The sequence below is a fragment of the Dipodomys ordii genome, unplaced genomic scaffold (genome assembly GCF_000151885.1).
Source record: "Dipodomys ordii isolate 6190 unplaced genomic scaffold, Dord_2.0 Scaffold53, whole genome shotgun sequence".
In the NCBI taxonomy this organism is placed as follows: domain Eukaryota; kingdom Metazoa; phylum Chordata; class Mammalia; order Rodentia; family Heteromyidae; genus Dipodomys; species Dipodomys ordii.
The window spans coordinates 6,531,588-6,552,872 of record NW_012267269.1 but is presented as its reverse complement, the minus strand read 5'-3'; the positions used below and the strand labels follow the sequence as shown (position 1 = coordinate 6,552,872).

Sequence of the window (21,285 nt, the reverse complement as noted above, 5' to 3'; positions counted from 1 at the left end):
ACACACACACACACACACACACACACACACACACACACACACACACAGACACACACACACACACACATATCACATTTTCTTGATCAATTCATCTGCTGAGGTGCATGACAGCACATGCACTCAGTAAACACATTTTGAAATAACAAACATGTCTCTATGCAGATTTGGAACTGTGTTCCAATAAAGTAAGTGATGAAGAACTCATTTAAAAATAGATTTCTAAGCCAGGCACTTATGTCTCATATCTGTAATTGTAGCTACTTAGGAGGTTAAGATCTGAGAATCACTGTTTGGAGAAAGCCTGAGTAGGAAACTGTGAGATTCTTATTTCCAATTAAGCAGGAAAAAAAAAAAGGCTAGAAGTAGAGCTGTGGCTCAAAAGATAGAGCACTAGCTTTGAGCAAAAGACCCCAGAGACAGCATCTATGCCCTGATTTCAAGCACCAGGAACAACTCAACAAACAAAAACAAAAACAAATAACAACAAAAAACTTACCAGTCACTACAAATTTGTTGGATTTTAGTTTGGTTTGGTTGATTTTGTGCCAGTCCCTGGGCACTGTCCCTGAGCTTTTGTGCTCAAGACTAGTGCTCTAGAACTAGAGTCATTTCCAGCTCCATTCCTAGCTTTTTGGTGGTTAATTTAAGATAAAAGTCTGATGGAATTTCCTGCCTGGGTTGGCTTCAAACTACAGTCCTCAGATCTCAGCTTCTTGGGCTGCTAGGATTACAGGTATGAGCCACCAGTGCTAGTGAGTCACTACTAGTTTAACTGCAAAGTTTCTAGTTCTATATTACTTTTAAGTAATTTCTAGAATTCTTATATATTCACTAGGGACTTATATCTATAGGTGTCTTTCTATGTTTTGGATAGTGAAGCACATACATACTACCTACCATAACTTTCAAAAGATGAAATAAAAGCTGGGTTCCAAAGCTAACAGAAAACAAATAGTGCCGTCCAAATTCTTAATCTCCATTCTTAAATCCAATAGCAGAAATTTTAAACTGCATTACTATTTTTTGCTAAATCTATAAAATGTACAAATAAAATTAAATATACAGAGAGATTCTTTTTGGACAAATAAAGTAACTTACAGACTTTTTTTTTTAGATTAAAGCAACTTATAGCTGTAGACAAAACTATCTAGGTTCTGGGTACTTTCTTGGCAATTCAGGCAGCAGCAACAATTAATCTGACTAAGTATTCTTCTCAACATATATGACAATTTAAGTTGCTTTTAATGTGCCAGCAATTACAGATTTCTAGGTAATATAGTAGGAGTACCTGAGGGAGTCTGTGCTAAAGAAATTAAAGGTCTGACAGGGTAAAGCTATTCCTAATAATAAAGATGTCTTAGAGAAGGGTGAGCAGAGGTAAAGAGGAGTAATTCCTAACTAAATGTGGGTAAGATGGCAATGAAATGAGTGAGGAAAAACAGAACCTTCATTCAAAAGCATAACAAAATAATCAGTTACAAGGAATAAAGTATAGGGAAGGAAGGCAAACCATTTCCATATTGTGTCAGAAAAAAATAGTTACATAATTCAGCCCTTGGTATCTTGAGAGCTGTGCATCCATGAATTTAACCAAATGTGTGTCTCTTTTCATTATTCCCTAATCAATGCCATCTAACAACTATGCACACAGCATTCACATTATATAGGTTACTATAAGTAACCTAGGGGTTATTTCATATATCTGTGCACAGGTTATATGCAAACATGATGCTATTTTATATTTATGCTCAATTCTCTTGAATTGAGCATCCATGGATTTTAGTATCCATAGATGAACCTGGAATCAATTCCTTATGGATACTGAGGTATAGCTATTATATGCATGTAATTTATGAATAAAGCTTCCCTTATAACATCTAGGGAATGGGTAAAAATATACATATTTGAACTGTCGTTTTCATTTAGGCCCAAACACAAGGAAAAGTCACCAGTATTAAATTTAAAGTAGTGCTGTTTCCTTCATTACTCATGTCTTGTGACAATAATGAGCCAAAAATTGCCATCCTCTTACCATAGCCAGGCAGTGCTTCTTTTGTACTGCACCTCCTCAGGTCCTTCTTTCCCATGTTTTAACTGCAGCTCCAGCTCTCCTATTCTTCCCTGCAAACAATGCAACATAAATCAGAATGCAAAAAATCAACGGCTGCAATGAACTGAAAAGTTCTCTGGGAAGTAGATCCTTTTCCAGTTGGCTTTATATCCTGATAGAATATTTGATTATGAAAGAGGATAAGTAAAAAGAAACAATCTATCGCTGCTTGGGTATTTCTAGACTCATCAAAAGTACATCCTGAGGAGGTTGTATGTTTGGCAAATTTAGTAAAAAGAACTTCATTCCAGGATACCTATTAATGCAGATTTGAATTTCATAGGTCCCATTTTCAAAGTCCCTTACATGGTATTCACCTTCCTTTATCAGGAACTGGCAATTTTAGTTGACATAATACCAAGATGGGGTCTTGGCACCAGTATTAGAATGGTAGAGATAGTAGAAGATTATTTAGGTGAAAAGCACACATAAGATATACATGATATCATATCTTAGCTATGGTAAATAATGCTGCAATAAACATAGTGTGCTGGTAGCTTTAGTATGGCCTTGTTTGTGTTCATTTAGGTAAATGCCCAAAAGTGGGATTGCTGGGTAATAGGGGAGCTCTATGTGGAGTCTTTTGAGGAACCGCCATACTACTTTCCAAAGTGACTGAACAAGTTTACACTCCCACCAACAATGCAGTAGGATTCCCTTTTGTCCACATCCCTTCCAGCATCTGTTGTTATTAGAGTTCATGATTATAGCCATTCTAACTGAGGTGAGGTGGAATCTTAAATGTTTTTTTTTGATTTGCATTTCTTTTATGGCTGGAGAGGTTGAGCATTTCTTCATGTGTCTATTGGCCATCCTTCTTTCCTCTTCAGAAAAGTTTCTCTTTAAGTCTTTAGCCCCCTTATTTATTGGGCAGTTGCTTCTTTGAGGATTTGTTGTTGGGGGATTTAATTTTTTGAGTTCCAAGTATATTTTAGATATGAGACCCTTGTCCTTTGTATGGCTAGTGAAGATCTTCTCCCAATTCATGGGCTTTCTATTGCTAGCTATGTCCTTTGCCATGCAGAAGTTCTGCAGCTGCATGCAATCCCATTTGTCTAACCTTTCTTTGATTTGTTGTGTTTCTGGGTCTCTATTAAGAATGGAACCAACCTAGATGTCCCTCAGTAGATGAATGGATCAAGAAAAGGTATTATTTATATATATATGCATATATATACACAAATGTATACATATGTGTATATATATGCATATATATATACACACAAACATACACACACACACACATATACAATGGAATTCTATGCCTCTGTCAGAAAGAATGACATTGCCCCATTTGTTAGGAAATGGAAAGACTTGGAAAAAATTTTATTAAGTCAAGTAAGCCAGACCCAAAGAAACATAGGTACCATGGTTTCCCTTATCTACAATAACTAGTATCTGTCTGGGACAAGTAAAAAAGGTCAAAAGCTATATACACATGACCAGATAAGATGAAGTTAAGCTAAATGAACCCCAAGATAGGGACACAAGTGGTTTTTTTCTTTCTTGCTATTGTTTCTAGTGTATTTATAAGGCACCATGTGATTTTTTTTTTTTTTTGCTTTGTATGCTCTTCCCCCACAGCATAACCCCTGTTTTCACTGTATTTGATGCTGGTATAATTTGGGGAGGAGAAGGGAAAAAACAAAATATTTAAATAGGGATACAGGTTGACCCATTGCAACGATAAGATGTAGAAGACACTAAGTTGAAAAACGAACTTTACAATTTAGGGGGGAGGAATGTAGTTGTGGAGGTGGGAGGAAAAGGATGGTAGGGGAAAAACAAAGGAGGCAACAATGCTTGATAAGAAATGTACTCATTACCTTGCTCATGTAACTGTAAACTCTCTGTACAGTATTTTTACAATAATTAAGTGAAGTAAGTCAGACCCAAAGAAACATAGGTCCCATGGTTTCCCTTATTTGTAATAACTAGTATATGTCTGAGACAAGCAGAAAAGATCAGATAAGTTGATGTTAGGCAAAATGAACCCCAAGATAAGGACTCAAATGGGTTTTCTTTCTTGCTATTGTTTCTAACATATTTATAAGGTGATTTTTTTGTTGCTTTGTATGTCCCTCCCCCCATGGTATAACCCTTGTTTTCACTGTATTTGATGTTGGTATAATTTGGGGAGGGGAAGGGCAAAAACAAATTGTTTCAATAGGGATACAGGTAGACCCATTGTAACAATTAAATGTACAAAATGGTATGTCAAAAACGAACTTTACAACTTTTTTGGGGGGGAGGGATGGTAAGGGGAAACAAAGAAGAGGCAACAATGCTTGGTAAGAAATGTACTCATTACCTTGCTCATGTAATTGTAACTTCTCTGTATGGTACTTTAGCAATAAAAAAAACTTATTAATAAAAAAATGTAACAAAACATTAAAAAATTAAAAAAAGATATACGTGATATGTAAGAAAAGTTGTTTACCAATAGCTCCAACATTATATTTCAAATTCTTGAGTTAATTTATAAAAAGAAATACCACAGCTAATAATTTTTAAAATGTAATAGAAACATAACTAATATTGCCTCTTAAAGAGAGAATATTAAGGCCAAATATATTTCAAATATATTTATTACCCTTTCCATTGTTTTACACTCAGGATTATCAAGTATTTTCCTGTTTCTGCTATCACCAATTACATTCTTTAAATGTAATTGAAACAAGAACTCAGATTTTGTGTAAGATTATGGAATCAGGCCTCACCATTTTCACAAATAGTTGTGCTGGCTTACATTTCACCAGCACTAAGTCATGGTTCCTCACCAACATTTGAAATTGCTAGTTAATATTTATCATTCCAGTAGATGTGAAATACTTCTATTATAGTTTTACTTTATTTTACTATTTACTAATGAGATTAAGCTTTTAAAACTGTTTACTAGGAAGTGACACTGTGGCTCAAGTGGTAGAATGCTAGCCTTGAGCTGAAGAGCTGAGGGACAATGCTCAGGCCCAGAGTTAAAGCCCCACAACTGACCACCGCGCCCCCCCCAAAAAAAACCCTCAAAAAGTAAAAAATGTTTACTGACACTGGATTTTAAATCTATCCATTTCTCTACTGGTTGTCTTTTTTCCTACAAACCATGTAGAGCCCAAAGGTAATACAGAAGAAATGTAGATCTCTACATACTAATGAAAGAAGCATGACAGCTTGAAGGATTCAGGATGTGAACTCAACAATCAGATTGCCTTGATCTAAAGCCATTTCCTCTTACTGACTGTGTAGATTTATTGTTAAAAAGTAGAAATCCACACTTCCCTTTATAATCTTCTTGCTACATCTTCTTTCTTAAAGATATTTAAATCTTTTCAGAAATAACTTATGTTTTATTTTCTATATAATCTCATGAAGTGAATGGTTCCTCAAAAACAAACTCTATATTGTCAAAGACAGAATTCTGGCCCTTTTATTCTTCCTACTGTCTCTTGGAAGAAAGCATCAGAAATGATTAAACTAAAAGATATTGACATTAATATTTAACAGTTATATCACCCTTCCAGGAGAGAAGGCAAAGTAAAAGGGAAAATGATTTTTATTATCTGACATTGCTATTTGTGCGTTTTAAATTATGAAACTTTACTCTTAAAACACCTATTTCCTATAATGGATTTTTAAAAAAATACATGAAACAGGAAATTAGAAAGCTAAAAACCTATTTGGAAATAAATAATACAAGAAGGCTACTTCCTGAGAAGGCCTAATTTTTGCAATCTCCCTGGTCATGAACTAGTACAATCAATCTTTTGTGCCTACATTTCATAATTTTTCTTCCTCAGAGTTTGTATTCTTTTCTACTCCCTCTTCTAGAATGTCTCCCTAACTTGATCTACCCAGTAAATGTTAGGTTACTTATCCAAATTCACCTTGCCTTCCAATTCTTAGCCTGCTTACAGTAGAAATGTCTACTGGCATTCAGTATGGTCACATATTTCTAGTTAAGGGGCCAAGGGGAAACTTTAATAGGAGAACAGGCTAAATGATCATCTCAACTGGAGTTTTGGTATTGACTATGGATTTCAACTAGTAATCCATCCATTCTTCTTAATTTTTATTTCCAGCTTGTATAACCAAGAGCTTGCTGATTACTTAGCAATTTCATCTGGTTCACCTCATGTTAAAAAACAAACTACAGAAGCAAAAGAAGTAGTATGTGTTTACCAAGTGCAAGGCTCTGAGTTCAATCCCCAGTACAACGACCACCACACCACCATCACTACTACTATTACTATCACCACCACTATCACCAATTATAATACATACAGATGAGAAACAACTCTTTCAAATGGTCAAAATCACCTATTAGGGTCTCAATTCCTGCCCTTGGATTGGTTTCAGATTACTTTGTAGCTATGAAGCCAACCCAGAAAATGACTGTCTGAAGTAAACCTGCTTTCATCTGTCCCCTGTTTGAGGTATACTCATATTCCCAAGGAGAGTTTCACAAAGGCTAGAGATCTGAACTTCCTCAACATCAGAGGAGAGATGATAAACAAAATATAGAAGACTGTAGAAAGATTTTTAACAAGAAGGTCTCTCAATAGTCAATCTGCTTGTACATGTATTTGTCATCTTAATCAGAAAATATTCACATACTTCCCACATGTCAACCACACATGTGAAAAAGAATAGATAGAGCTGGAAGCAGGTGGCTAAGCAGAAGAATTTCTGCTAATGTTAAAGACCTTCTTGCTATTGTCTAAGTCTTTCAGTTACACATCTCTTGTCATTAATTTTCAATACAACTTGTTCATTAGATATCCAAAGCAAAGACATTAAATGGTAAAAGATTCATACCATCACCACAACAGTAGTAAGGCAGAATCATTCTGCATTACTATAAATAGTGAGCAAGCTTTTCATAAATAGATCTGCCTTTAAAACATTAAAACAAATTTGCATTAATGGTGGTGTTTCAAAAATACATCACACAGTGAGAAAAGCAGATGTTCTCAAGTCAGACAAATCCAGCTTAAGTTCTGGTTCTTTCATTTACTGTTGGGTTCTGGGCCATTTGTTTCATTGCCTAGCAAACTCTATTCCTCTATCTATAATATAGTTATCTGTGTGTCTAATAGCACATACTCAATAAGAAAAAATGAAATCATATATACTAAATATTGGATACATGCTAGTTATTCAATAAATGGTAGCTGTGATGGGAGAAACAGAGCTTTTTAAATCAACTCCAAGCCATCTGTAAAAATTATACCATAATACTATTCAATTTGGCCTTCCTTATACTAAGAGCTAAATAAAATTCTCAGTTCATTCTGCAGGAGGAGCTATTATTCCCTTCCTTGAGGTGCTACAGCATTTCGTTCCCTTTTTTATTAAAGCACTAAAGCTGCTGTACTGGATAGCCACTGGACAAGTTAGCCTGTCTCAGTACACTGGGCCTTCACAGGCAGGAAGTGCCAGGATTGCTTTATTTCCCTGTGTCCCACACACTCCACACCAGGCCTAGCAAGGTAGACCCTTTCCATAAATGTTTGGTGAAGAAAAACACTGAAAAAATTGTTTAGTAAAATAGGAATGTGAAGTAATGTACGTTCTGACTTGCAAGCTCACTCTTCTTGAAAGATTCAAATATACTGGGTGTCCAGACACTATGGAGGCTAACGGAATATAGCAATGAGCAAAAGGAAAGAGGGGCTCCAGCAGAAATCTTTGAAATGTAGATTACAGTAGTTTGGTGGTACCATCTAAAACTCTTGTTCAAAATGTGGCTGGTAGACTAGTAACGTTAAAACACCTGGTGCTTTGTTAGATGTGAGGATTTCTGGTTCCCTACTCAGTTGTAATGGATCAAATCTCTGAAAATTTATCAATGTTTTATGAATTCTAGGCTCAACAGCCTCTCTTGCAGGAAGGTTTTAATCTGAGATGAGTGTCTAAATACTAAGTCATTCTTGCCAACCTATACAATTCCCCACTCTCATTCTCCCATCCCATTTTATAAAATAGCTGTTACCTATAACCATAACACCACAAGTTCTAAGACTCCTATAACCATAACACCACAAGTTCTAAGACTCCATGAAAATTGTATTCTAGAACCTAAATTACTTAAGTAATATCATATTTTATTTTTTCTAACATTCTTAACAATGACTTTAAGCTAAAGAAAAGTATTGTTAGTTGCTTTCTTAAACCGTTAACTGTTCATGTCATTTTCTAGTGACCAAAAATTATTTTCTATTTTAAAAATTCAAGAGCTATCACTTACAATACAAATGAAGACAAAATTAAGCAGAGCTCACATTTTAGTAAGAAGTTACTATATTTTAGACACATGTCAAATGGCAGAGACATCAGAAAAGCAAGTATAGCTTCTTCCCTTAAAGAGCATCAGATAAATAACTAATGTAACAAGGGTTTCAAAACTGGAGTGGGTCATGGCTACTAAGAAGGAACACGGAGGGAGCATATAATACACTGAGAAGTAAAGAACACAAATGCCTTTCTAGACAACTTGATATAAGGAACATATAGAAATTAGGTAAGCAAACAGGATGTTTGACCCTTTCATTGCCATGTAGGATCTCAGACAGAACAGTTCATGTAAAAATCGAGAGCTTTCAACAGCAATAAGACAAGATGCAAACACAAAGGGGATCCAAATAGGGAAAGATGAAGTAAAACTCTCCTTCTTTGCAGATGACATGATCTTGTATTTAAAGAATCCATGGACTCCACTCCAAATTACTGGAGCTAATTCAAAACTTGGGCAAAGTAGCAGAGTATATAATTAACCCTCAAAAATCAATGGCTTTTCCGTATGCCAACAATAAGAAGAGTGTGGCTGAAATCAGGAAAGCAACTCCTTCTGTAATACCATCACAAAAAGTAAAATACTGAGGAGTTAACTAAAGAAGTGAAGGACCTCTATAATGAAAACTTTAGAAACCTGAAAAAGGAAATTAAAGCAGAATTTAGGAAGTGGAAAAACCTCCACGCATGTGGATTGGAAGGATTAACATCGTGAAAATGGTAATACTTCCAAAGGCTATCTACAAATTCAATGCTATACCTATCAATATCCCAACCTCATTCTTCAATGAAATAGAAGAAGCAATCCAAAAATTCATATGGAGCAATAAAAGACCCCAAATAGCAAAAACAATCCTTAGCAGAAAGAACAGTACTGGAGGAATAGCAACACCAAATTTCAAACTCTACTACAAAGTCATAGTAATCAAAACAGTTTGGTACTGTCACAAGAACATACCTAAGGACCAATGGAATAGAACTGAAGACCCAGAAATGAACCCACAGACCTACAGCCACCTAATCTTTGATAAGGGAGCTAAATAATAGAATGGAAGAAAGACAGCCTCTTCAGTAAATGGTGCTTAAAAAACTGGTTAAACACCTGTAGAAAACTAAAGCAGATCCTTATATATCATCCTGCACCAGAATCAACTCCAAATGGATCAAAGTCAAAGCAGATACCCTGAAAACATTACAGGAAGGAATAGGGGAAACTCTAGGGATCCTTGGTACAGGCTGAAATCTTCTTAATAAAGACCCAGACAAAACAAATCAAAGACAGGTTGGACAAATGGGATTGCATGAAACTGCAGAGCTTCTGCATGGCAAAAAAATATAGCTAGCAAAATCAATAGAAAACTACAGATTGGGAGAAGATCTTCACTAGCCATACAACAGACTAGGGTCTCATATCTAAAATATGAGTGTGAAATTTAAGTGTGATTATGTATGTAAGTTTCCTATTCATTATGAACAAAGTAAACCCCATTATAGTGTCCTTACTTGTAAAATGGCATGGTAAGCTCGGTTCATATACGCAAGCCAGGCCTGTGGAAGAAAAAGTGCACGGTGCCACTCTGAAAGCTGGATGTGGACCTGTGGAAAGATGTACCATGACATGTTAGATTACACAGAATTACAACAGAATAAAAGTTAAACTATATCACCACTTCTTGCTTTCCTTTAATTTAAATGGTTTAAATTCTAAAGCAAACCAAATCAGCCAGGATCATAACTTCAAATAATATCTTTTATATATTCCCAGAGAAAAAACAACTTTACATAAAGTAAATCTGGAATTTTCTAAATTAAAGCAAATACAATCCTATAATAATAAGTTAAGATGTCTGTACAATACTAATCCATCCTTAAAAATTATGAAAAAATGCTAGAATACCTCATGCCAAAGCTGGGGAACTGTGTATTGTCTAGCAAATCCCCCTAGCAATTTAAATAAAAATAAATATTGCTCATATCCTAAATTTTAAATCTGATAATTTCCGAAGGAATAAACTTAAAACTGCCAACAGAAATATCATGTAGAGAAACCATGGTGGTAAAAGCATGCAAATGAGCAATGCACACAGCAATTGCGCACACAACCAAATAAATGCCCTTTAATCAGTGTGGGTAAACAGGAGAAAAATGATATATGCCAACAATGAAATCCTACTGCTGAATAGAAGCCCAGACAGAACATCTGGTTTTCATAGCAATTTCTGTTTCTACCTATTAGTGTACAGCTATCTTGCAACAAATCTTCCCAGGGTCTACTTCTGTTAAAGAAAGATCACTCAAGAAAAACAGTTACAAGGTATCACATTTCATGTTCTGTAATAACTCATCTCATCTAAACTTTATTCAATTCCCTATGGGGCAGAGAGGGACACACACACACACACACACACACACACACACAGAAACTTACATAAAATGACAACAGAATCTCAATGACTAATGCTTAACATTTCAATGTAGTATAAGAATTAATTTTCTCAAGGGCCTTGTGAAATATACACACATAGCCTGCACACACACATGCACACATGCACATACATTTAGTTCCTTCTTTAATCTGAGTCTCATGGAGAGCCTACTTTGCAAGGTACTGGGAAGGATATGATGATTATCAGTCAATGTATGCAAAGAGCTTTCTGGCTAGCTGGAGAGCCAGTGATGGGAATGAAGAACAGGAAAAGATTATTTCTGACTGGTAGTAATCACTTCTCATGCCACTACTGCTTTTTCAAAAATTAGAAGCTCAAACAGTATGAAATGGATACTCAGACCATGAAATGAACTTGAAACAATTATAGAAACTGGTCTCTTGTTTTACTGATTGAGAATTCAGTCTGCTAAGTGCGTTTGGGAGAGAAGCTTTGTCAATGTGTCCACAAAAGTCCTCATAGGAATATACCCTCCAATCCCTGCTTCCTCTCTTGTCCAGGAAGCAAATGACAATCTAGACCATGTTTCCAGCTATAGAGGCATTCATCAGTTTTTAGCCCTGTTCTTTGTTTCTGAAATTATCTTTTTCTTAAATCCTTTTCCCTATCAATTCTGTGTCCTTTTTCATAAGCTATCTTAATTATCTTTTAGCTCTACTTTGAGAACTGAATTGAACAGAAACAACACTCAAATGCTACAAACCCAATTTTGATCTCTTACTTTAGAAATTCAAAATATTTTTAGATTTTCCTACAAAATAATCCATGAGTATAATGGTCCTACTGAGAATGTCCATAGCCTCAGGAAACTGGCAGAAAGGACGTGAGTATTTTGGAGAGACAATGGCCTCCATTGCTTCTTATACTTCAGTTTATAAAAGGGAGGGATTATGGAAAAATATAAATCAAAATGAGGAGTTTCTAAATCAAATGGGGAGCTTCTAAAAATAAAGGCAGTCATTCCAGGAAACCAACTTAAAAGGGTCATAAGTAGGAGGCTGAAGCTAATCCTCCTGCGGTTCTGACCACTGTTGAAGGTGGGCACAGGGACACAGGACAGCATGCTAGCCTAGATGCCAGCCTGGAGCCCCCATGTTTTATGGGATTATGCCCTAACCTTAGAGTTCTCTGGAGTTAGCTGTGAGTACATCTCTCTAAAAATGTACTCTTTTGCTCTTTCCCTTAATGAACAGAGACTTAGAGAAAGAGCTTGCTGTCATAAGTGCCCTTATGTTCATCTTGTGTCACAGGAAAAAGGGCCTCTCTTGACAAGTTTTAGATGCTATTTCTCATCAATATGCCATTACCTAAGTTGCCTATATTTCAGACCTAAAAATAAATTCAATGAGCATTTATAAAATATGAAAATTATGTCTACTTTACTATACTTGTGTTGAAGGCAACACAATCAATGAAATAATTTCAAGTCATGAAGTTGCCACCTACTTATCTGGTATATTCAATAGATGGTAAAGCCTGTTCCTCAACCCCTGTATTACTAACTTTTAAGTGTGTGTGTAATTTAGTTTTTTTTAAATATCACTAACTACACATACTCTTACAACGATAGCCATGTAATTACATAACATGTTCTATTTCTTCAAGAAAAGAATAGGATTTCTATATACAAAAAGTTACATAGAACATGATAATGAGATATCATGCACGTGCCTAAAACAGAGCATCTAACAGAGCCTAAAACAGCCAACATCTGCTTTATTAAAGAGAAATTCTTCTTATATTAAAACCATAATATCATAAGCAAGAAATCATGAAAAAATATGGGGAAATATAATGTGGAAAATGCAGCTACACTGAAATACAAGTCAAGGATATAATGATTTAGAATTTTATAAATGCATCTTATAAATGTATGTCTAAACTGCTTTAGACAGGAAATGTTTAATTTCAGGTAAGTACAAGGTGAACGACAAGGGAGGTGTTATAAACTTTGTATTATGTAACCTCTATAAATACTGTTATTTTTATCATATAAGTACTAATAAACCATACTTAAAACTCTAGCTCAACACTAAGTATTGTGCTTAGAAATACTACTCAGAAAGTAGAGGATTACTGGAGAGAAAAATGACAATGTAATGATGTATCTTGACTACAGGTTTTACTTAAGAGTAAAACATAGTCACCTAATTAGTTAATTTACTATGCAGAATACAATTCCAGAAATTTGGGAGTACATTCTACTTCTTGTGTAATATTAACAAATAAAATTACACTGTTTGTAAGCTAATATGTACTTTAACAACTTCTCAAATTCTATAGTGCAAGTTAGATAGGTGTTTGATGAAGTTGTTTATCAAAGTGGAAGACAGGAACAGCAGCATGTAAAAATAGGTACAAAAGAACTTGCTATTAAATTTTGAACCCCCAGCTCATAAAAAAATTAGGCATTTTTCATGTTCACTACGTTATATACTACCATCAAAGAATAAAAAGATAAAGAAGGTGTTTTTAACTTCAGATGCTACATGGACATAAAAATATTGACCCACAATATTTGGCTCACATTCTTCCAACATGCCCAGCAGAAAACCATTTGCACTTAGTGTTTTAGAACCTAAAAGCCACTCAATGTCCCATTGTTTATACAGAAAGAACACATGCTTCAATTTTCTGTCAGTAGTAATCTTGTTGGCACAAAATAAACTTTTTTTTATTCCTGTCCCCTGACAAATGGTGAGAAGGGTAGTCTTATATAGGACACCTTTTAAAAGTAAAATGACACTATCTCTTTGTAGGTTTTTTTTGAGATTTAATATTCTCTTTTGCCTTTCTAGATTCCCCTTCTTTCCTCTATCATTGTCTCCCCACCTCACCCCATTTCCCATTAGGATAACATTAGCTTGAAAGCCGACAATTCAGTCACATCTCAAGCAACCATTTACTCTGTTATTTAATAGAAGGGGGAAACCCAGTTACCATAACAACTCCCAACCACATGGTAATTACAGAGTATCTAAAATACGACAAACCATACTTTTCACAGTATTTTTCTAGGGAGAACCTATAAAGAAGCACAGATATAATTTCTCCCCATTATTTTTCACAATTTTTATCTAATTGTTTCATATTGCATGAATGTTAACACTACACAATATAGTTCATAAAAAACATGCTTTAAAATAAAGAAGGAACCAAAAGAAAAAGGGAAACTGCACTTCTTATATTTCAAATAATTGCTTATATTGCATGTAATTTGAGGCACCTAGGAAAAACACTAAAGAAAGCAGAAGAAAAACAGAATTAATTTATAAAGCAAAAAGAATCAAATAATAATTAGCTAAGGGGGGAGAATAATGTGGAGGGATTGATCTTATTCAGAGTAGAGCTTCTGAAAAGTCTGAAAAAGGTATGTCTAAGATAAAAATGAGAAAATAGCTCATTAAAATATGGCTAGGGAACAGTGCAGGATTAGGGAAATTTGCATATGCCCAAGAATGGATAAAATAATGAAGCAAGACTGCCATTTTTCCCCAGGAACAAATCAGTATTATCTAATTTAAGTGAGAATGTCATGTCAAAATGAGAAATGCCAAAGGATGACGAGACTGATAGTGAATTCCACAGAGGGAAACTGTTGTTCACCTTCAGCTTCTTCTTCTCCAACAAGCACAAAGCTCACCTTGTGATAAGAAGAATGTATAAATCAGAGCAGAAGAGGACATCATCTTAGCCTTGGAGAACCCTTAGTAGATCTAGAATGACCACTTTTGGGTACATGGACAGGGAGCAAAGAAAGAGGATACTTTGGTTTTAAAAAAAATCTAAAGAAGAGAGTAATTATATAACTGCTATGTTATCAGGCCAAAACTAAATCATACTTAGAACTGTGATTTTTTTTGCTAAAAATCACATGGGAGACTCATGTTAAGATTTTTTTTAACCTTTTAAAATATAAGGGAAGCTTACACTTTCTAAGCAATTTTATGGTATTACACAACTAGTTCACCATGGTGTGGAAAAATAATTTAGCTAACACGTTTTCATCGAGAAGTTATTATTTTATAAAAAATACACTTCAAAATATGAAGAATAGTCAGCATTCTGAAGAATCCATTATTTCCAAATAATAATTTTTATAACCTCAAAAAGTTTATTTCAAATTAAATGAAAATATAACTTACAAAAAAGCAGTGCATAGAAGAAAATTTAGACATTCAATGCATACATTGCAAACAGATTTCCAAATTTCCACCTTGAGCATCTCAAAAATAAGAACAAATGAAGTCCAAAATATGAGGAAGTCCACGAAACATTGAAAGTCAATGAAGCTTTTCATCAAATGAAAAGCTGATTCTTTAAAATGTTAAACCAACAGTGTACACACATAATTGCAATTCACACATACAAAGTAGTTCATAATTATAATTCCAGATAGTTGTGTTACAGATCTTTGGAAGACCAAGGTATGAGGTAAGCCCAGGAAAAAGTTACTGGGGCCTCATCTCAACAAAAATGCCAGGCATGGTGTTCCAGGTCTATAATACAAGCTACAGAGAAGGTATTGGAGGAGAATGACAGTCCAAGACCATGCCAGACAAAGAATAACCAAAAGCAAACAATATGGTTCAAGTGCCAGCGCTCTTGACTAGCAAATGAAACACCCTGAGTTCAAACTCAATACCACCAAAAATATATAAACTCAATTAAAAATAATTCATCATAACTCAATAGATACAGAAAAGGCATCTTAAAACATTAAACACTTATATATGATAAAAATTCTCACAACTTTAGGACTTAAAAGGAAACTGTCTTAACCTGATAAGTGAAAGATACAAAAGTCACTACACCAACATGGTATTAAAGGGTAAAATAAGCAAAAGGCTGAATGCTGTTCCATACTAGAACAAGACAGGAATGTGGATTCACACAAGTCCTGTTCAGCACTGTGGGGAGGTCCTGGCAGTACACTTAGATACTGAAAAAGGAATGTAGGCATTACAGATAAGACAGTCATTAAAACTATCTTTATTGAAGACAGCATTTCCAATACATACTAAAGAATCTATAAAAGGACTATAAGAATTTATAAGTGGCTTAGTAAGGTCAGAGAAGAAAATAACTTTGTGTATATATTCTAACAATAAATAGAAATTCCAACAAATCAAAAATAAAGTTTAATTGTGGTCCCATCCAAACACTTAAGAGATATGTAATTCCTATTAAATTTGATAAGAATATGTCCAAGATTTGTAATATGAAAACAATGAGATACCAACCTAATGGAAAGATACAGCTTGTTCCTGAAAAAATTAAAGCAGCAAGGTTGGAAGACTCATTGGAATAACAATGATTGTGGAGAAATAACAATAATTGTGAAGAAATACAAGAACAGGTCAGTGGAACCCAAGAGGGTAAAACAAAACAAACAACAACTTAAAAAACTAGGTCCAGAGTAGTGGAGGGCTGAGTTTGATTGGAGTACCATGTATGCGATTATGCAAGTGTCACAATAAAACTTAATTCAGAGTAATAAAAAAATCTAAATAAAGAAAAGCTTCTGTGTGTGTGTGTGTGTGCGCACGCGCGTGCGTGCATGTGTACATACATGCATACCTGTGTATATGTGTGTGTGCCTGTACTGGCACACACACACATACATACTTCTTGAGTCATGCCTCTACTCTTGGCTTTTTGCTAGTTATGCAAAGATAAGAGTTTCTCAGATTTGAATACCTAGGCTGGTTTCAAACCTCAATCCACAGATCTCAACCTCCTGAGTACATAGGAATACACATGAGCCACCAGTACACAGAAAGAAAAACATTTTTGTGTGTCCCAATCTTGGGGCTTGAACTCAAGACGTAGGCACTGTTCTGAGCTTCTGAGCTTTTTTGCTCAAGGTTAGCACACTACAACTTGAGCCATAGCTCCCTTTCCACCTTTTTGTTCTGGTGGGGGTGAGGGGGATGCTTAATTGGAGATAAGAGTCTCACAAACTTTTCTGCTTGGAGTGGCTTCAAATTGTGATTCTCAGATCTCAGTCTCCAGAGTAGCTGGAATATAGGCATGAGCCACTGGTGCCTAGCTGAACTTTTTTTCAAGTGTAAAACTTCCTGAAGAAAACACAGACTACCCACAAACCCATTAACAGAAAAATAGATGTGGTCTTTCCTCAAAGTAGACCAACACTGTGCCATAAAAAGTAATAAAGTACTGATGCATCAGCATATGATCAAATTACAGAAACATTACCCTAAAGTGAAAAAGGCACACTCACAATCCATTTATTATATGATTCTATTTATATGAAATGTGCAAATTATGCAGATCTACAGAGATAGAACGTAGATTAGTAGTTGCTGGAGGCTGAGGAAAAGAGAAACTGGGAATTCTTTGAAGGATGATGTACAACCTCATGGAAATACTGAAAAACAAGGACGTACACTTAAGAGAGTGAATTTTAGGACATATGAATTATACTTCAACATTTTTAAGAAAGAAAAACCAAAACTAAACCCAGGATAAAAAAAATGCATAAAATCTTTAAGACCTAGGGTTAGGCAGGAAATATGAACCTTGATATGTGAAAATTCTTCAAAATTAAGAATCCATTCTTCAAAAGACCTTTATTTTTCTTTTTTTGCCAGTCTTGGGGCTTGAACTCAGGACCTGGGCTCTATCCCAGCTTCCCTCTCCCCAGGCATGATTGTAAGCTTCAATAACCACATTTCTTAAGAACCACTGAAGGGCCTTACATAAATTAGTTTTTAAAAGGGGTGAAAGGAAAAGTGAAACAAACACTAAATCCAAGCATTTGAGTGCATTTTATGTACTATTTATTCTACTCAAAATATAAATCCATATAGACTATGTACTTAGAAAAGATTAAAATTAAGAAACAGGAATATTATTTTTTACAGTAAATTAAAATTTATTCTAAACAACAGAACTTAAACATTGGTGGAATAAACCAAATCCCTAGCTACTACTTCCTAGTAATGAGGCTGAGCATGAAAAAACATGCCATTCCTTTCAGAAATACAGCAAAATAGTTTAGTATTCTGTTTGCTTAGCTATTGGATAACCTTTAAAGGTAACTTATCTTGATCACGATGAAGAAAAAATATTTCAAACAAACACTCAATTTCATAACCATAAAGCAAAATGGAGTTACTCATGCATATACACAGAGAGGCTGGATGGAAGGAAGCCTACCTCATGTACAAGGGCAAGTGCCATCTGCTTGAAGCTTCGCCCTCTACTGGCCATCAGTCGATTTAATGGTTTGCCATCTTTACTCTGGTACATGGCAACATCATAGCAAAATAAAATGCCACCTTAATTAAAAAAAAATACAAAAATGTTTCTTACGGAAAAGTAGTTATATTTTAGTAATCCATACCAATATAGATAAAGAATCTGTAAATAAAAAGATAACTTTCTAAGCAAATTATTATTTTTGACTAGTGGTAATCAGGGAAAATAAAAATATGAGACAGACTATTTTGGGAGATGGTAGAAATATTTGGAGATGGGATCTACCTGTAGGAAATAAATGACTAGGAATATGCCGCTAAAGGTTATACCTTGTCCCTAATTCCTTCCTTTCTTTCTCTTTCCTGTCTGCCAGGAGGTAAAGAATATCCTCCACACATTCCCAATGCCATAATTTTCTGCCGAAGTACAAGGACCAAGTGACAATGGACTAAACGCTCTGACATTGTGACTCAAAATAAACCCTTTCTCCTTTAAGTGGTTTATGTCACACATTGTGGTCACAGCAACAAAAAATAACTAATACAAGGTAAGTTATTCCTCATATGAAACCAGTGGGGATACAATACATGAGAATTTTTCAGATTTTCAAAAACTAGCATGGTTCTTATATATATTATATAACATGTTATCAATGTACACAATTACAAAATGAAAAGTAAAGGAATAAATACCCTCACCTTAGGTTATATTTAAATATCAGTAAGCTTGCTCTAGAACTTGTGAAAACTGTTTCAAAGCTTTTTGGATTTCAGAATAATGAGGATTGTAGACTTATTTTCCAAGAGCAAACAACTGAGAAAAACTGGTTTCTCTTTCTTCCAACAGATTAAACCTCTGCTTAGGCCAACTCCCTAATCATAGCCCATAACCAGAATCCATGAATATCCTCCAAAGGAGGGAAAACAAGTCTAAATAGCAAGTGTAGTCTCGAATTTTAGCCCATCTATTTGTATGTGCTTTTATAATCCTCTAATATTTTTTAAAATTGATTTTTTGTGAATGAAGAGAGGAAGAACAAATAAATACAGTCATAGTTCTCAATGTACTAATGTGAAAGGAACCATGTAACTTGAGGGGGTATATGAGGTTGGAATAAAAGAGGGAAAGGGTAACATTGATCCAGATACATTGTATTCATTAATTGACATGTTAAATTGAAACCCCTTTTTGTATGTAAAAATATAAACAACTAAATAAGAAAATAAATACAACTTTTGTGTATGTAATTTACCAAGTTGTATCTACACGTCAATGATAGAAACACCCTTTATGAAGTATTACATTGAAGGAAGTAGAAGTGCAATCTAACAATAAATACCCACACCTTGAAATTGTATGCCACTCTTACCTGCAAGGCCAGGTTTTAATCCTGGTTGCTTATTTGTTTCATACATCTTCAATATAAAATTGGGGATTCCTGCTACAGTCTTTCCTTGGTCTGGGCGGATACCTCCTTTTAATGCAGAGTGATATATCCCACGGGGCATATTTACCATTTCTTGCTTCACAAGTGATGTAAAAAATTCTTCTAAAGCTGGAAGTGAATAAAAGGAGATTTAAAAAAATAGACATTCTGCATGGTGACATATATTCTCAAAAAGGAGGAGAGAGGAGGATCACAATTAGAAGCCAGCCTCGACAAAAAAGTAAGGCCCTATCTCAAAAAAACAAGCTAAGCATAATAGCCCATACCTCTAATTCCGAGCTATTCTAGAGGCAGAAGTAAGAATACTATGGTTCAAGGCTGGCCCTAAGCAAAAAGCCCTAATTGAGAAATAAACACTGTCCAGTGGCTTTTCACAGTATGTAGAAAAAACCCACAACTTCTGACCTTGATTGAGGGATCACAATCATGATATTCCCTGAATTAACCTCCTTGCCATACTATAGTTCCAACTCCAACTGGCCTCTATGCAGTCCTTAAATACACAAACCTACACAGAGCCACAAAATTTGCTGTTCCTTCCAATGGGAACACAGTAGTCTCAGATTTTCATGTGACTGTGTCCTTCTTTCCTTTAGAGGTTTGCAGAGAGGTCTTTCATGCCCAACCATCATTATTAAGCAACAGTAGTACAATTATTAAAAAATGAAATATTCCATTATTATTTATTTCCTTGTGTTCCTTCCAATTAAGTCCCAGATCTTCACTGTTTGATGTTTTAATTATTGCAAAATAAACACACAGAAACAGGATCAGAAGTCAACAGGATGCCAAACCAAAATAAGTAGTTGATAAGGCTTTATATTCTATGGCTTTATATTCTAGTGTCATTTTCCTAAGGACCACTAGAGGTTGCCCTGCTCAATACAGAAACAAGAAGAAGAAGAAGGAGGACGAGGAGGAAGTGGAGAAGGAGGAGGAGGAGGAGAGGAGGAGGAGCAGCAGTAGCAGTAGCAGTAGCAGTAGCAGCAGCAGCTAAACAAATCACATGGAGTGGGGGGAAAAAAACACTGCTGAATGTGCGCCTTTTATAGGAACAAAAGGCAAGGGTCTGCCTCACTACACTGGAATTTCATGCCCAGTAATGTCTACCTAAAAGTCTCCTGCAAAAGATCATATGAATTAAAGAGTGCAGGTGCTGACAGTTGTTCTTCCCAACTAAAACTCTCTCTTAGATGCAACCAAGCTTCTCCACACAAAGCTCAAGAGAGTACCTGGGTGGGGTGGCTTTCATTTCTCCTCTAAATCTGTCCTCCATCCTTCGCAACTTTGCTCTGTACCCTCAAGAATAACCAAATTCTGTGACTTCTTGTTGGTTTTCTAATGTCAGACATTGGTAGGAGTTCCAAGGGTGAGAATACAATGAGATGAGGGAAAATACAGTGAGATCAGCAGGTTGCTACAGATTGTCTGCAGCCTTGTTGTAAAGGCCCAGTCTCCGTGTAAGCAGACCTATCTGTGAAGCATATGTTCTTTCTTATTTTCCTCCTCTATTTCCTTCTCTGTCTCCAAAGGCTAAATTCACCTCTAGTGAATGTCCCTTAACTTGGACAACATATTTGCAAATAGTCCCTTTATTAACCACTCTTCAATTGTCCACTGAATGTGACTACCTCTCCTCTCTGTTCTTGACCTTAATTAATAAATATAACACTATACAAAATGGTTGATTAATATCCAACTGCAGGCCAAATACTATTCCGTATGACTATTCTATATACAGACCTTCCAAAATGTATTTATGAGTCACT

At 35.3% G+C, this 21,285-nt stretch overlaps 1 protein-coding gene across 2 annotated transcripts in view; it reads right to left on the bottom strand.

Annotated features, from left to right (window-relative positions):
- Focad (focadhesin) overlaps positions 1 to 21,285 on the bottom strand; it is a 274,302-nt gene that overhangs the window by 65,924 nt on the left and 187,093 nt on the right. Inside the window, exons 20-23 of one of the 2 annotated variants that reach the window (XM_013020828.1) lie at positions 19,439 to 19,624; positions 18,028 to 18,149; positions 9,902 to 9,994; positions 2,033 to 2,121 (exon numbers count right to left, since the gene is read on the bottom strand). In XM_013020828.1, coding sequence (XP_012876282.1) covers positions 2,033 to 2,121; positions 9,902 to 9,994; positions 18,028 to 18,149; positions 19,439 to 19,624 — 490 coding nt within the window. The remainder of the gene's footprint in view (positions 1 to 2,032; positions 2,122 to 9,901; positions 9,995 to 18,027; positions 18,150 to 19,438; positions 19,625 to 21,285) is intronic. The other variant, XM_013020829.1, reaches the window with a different exon arrangement.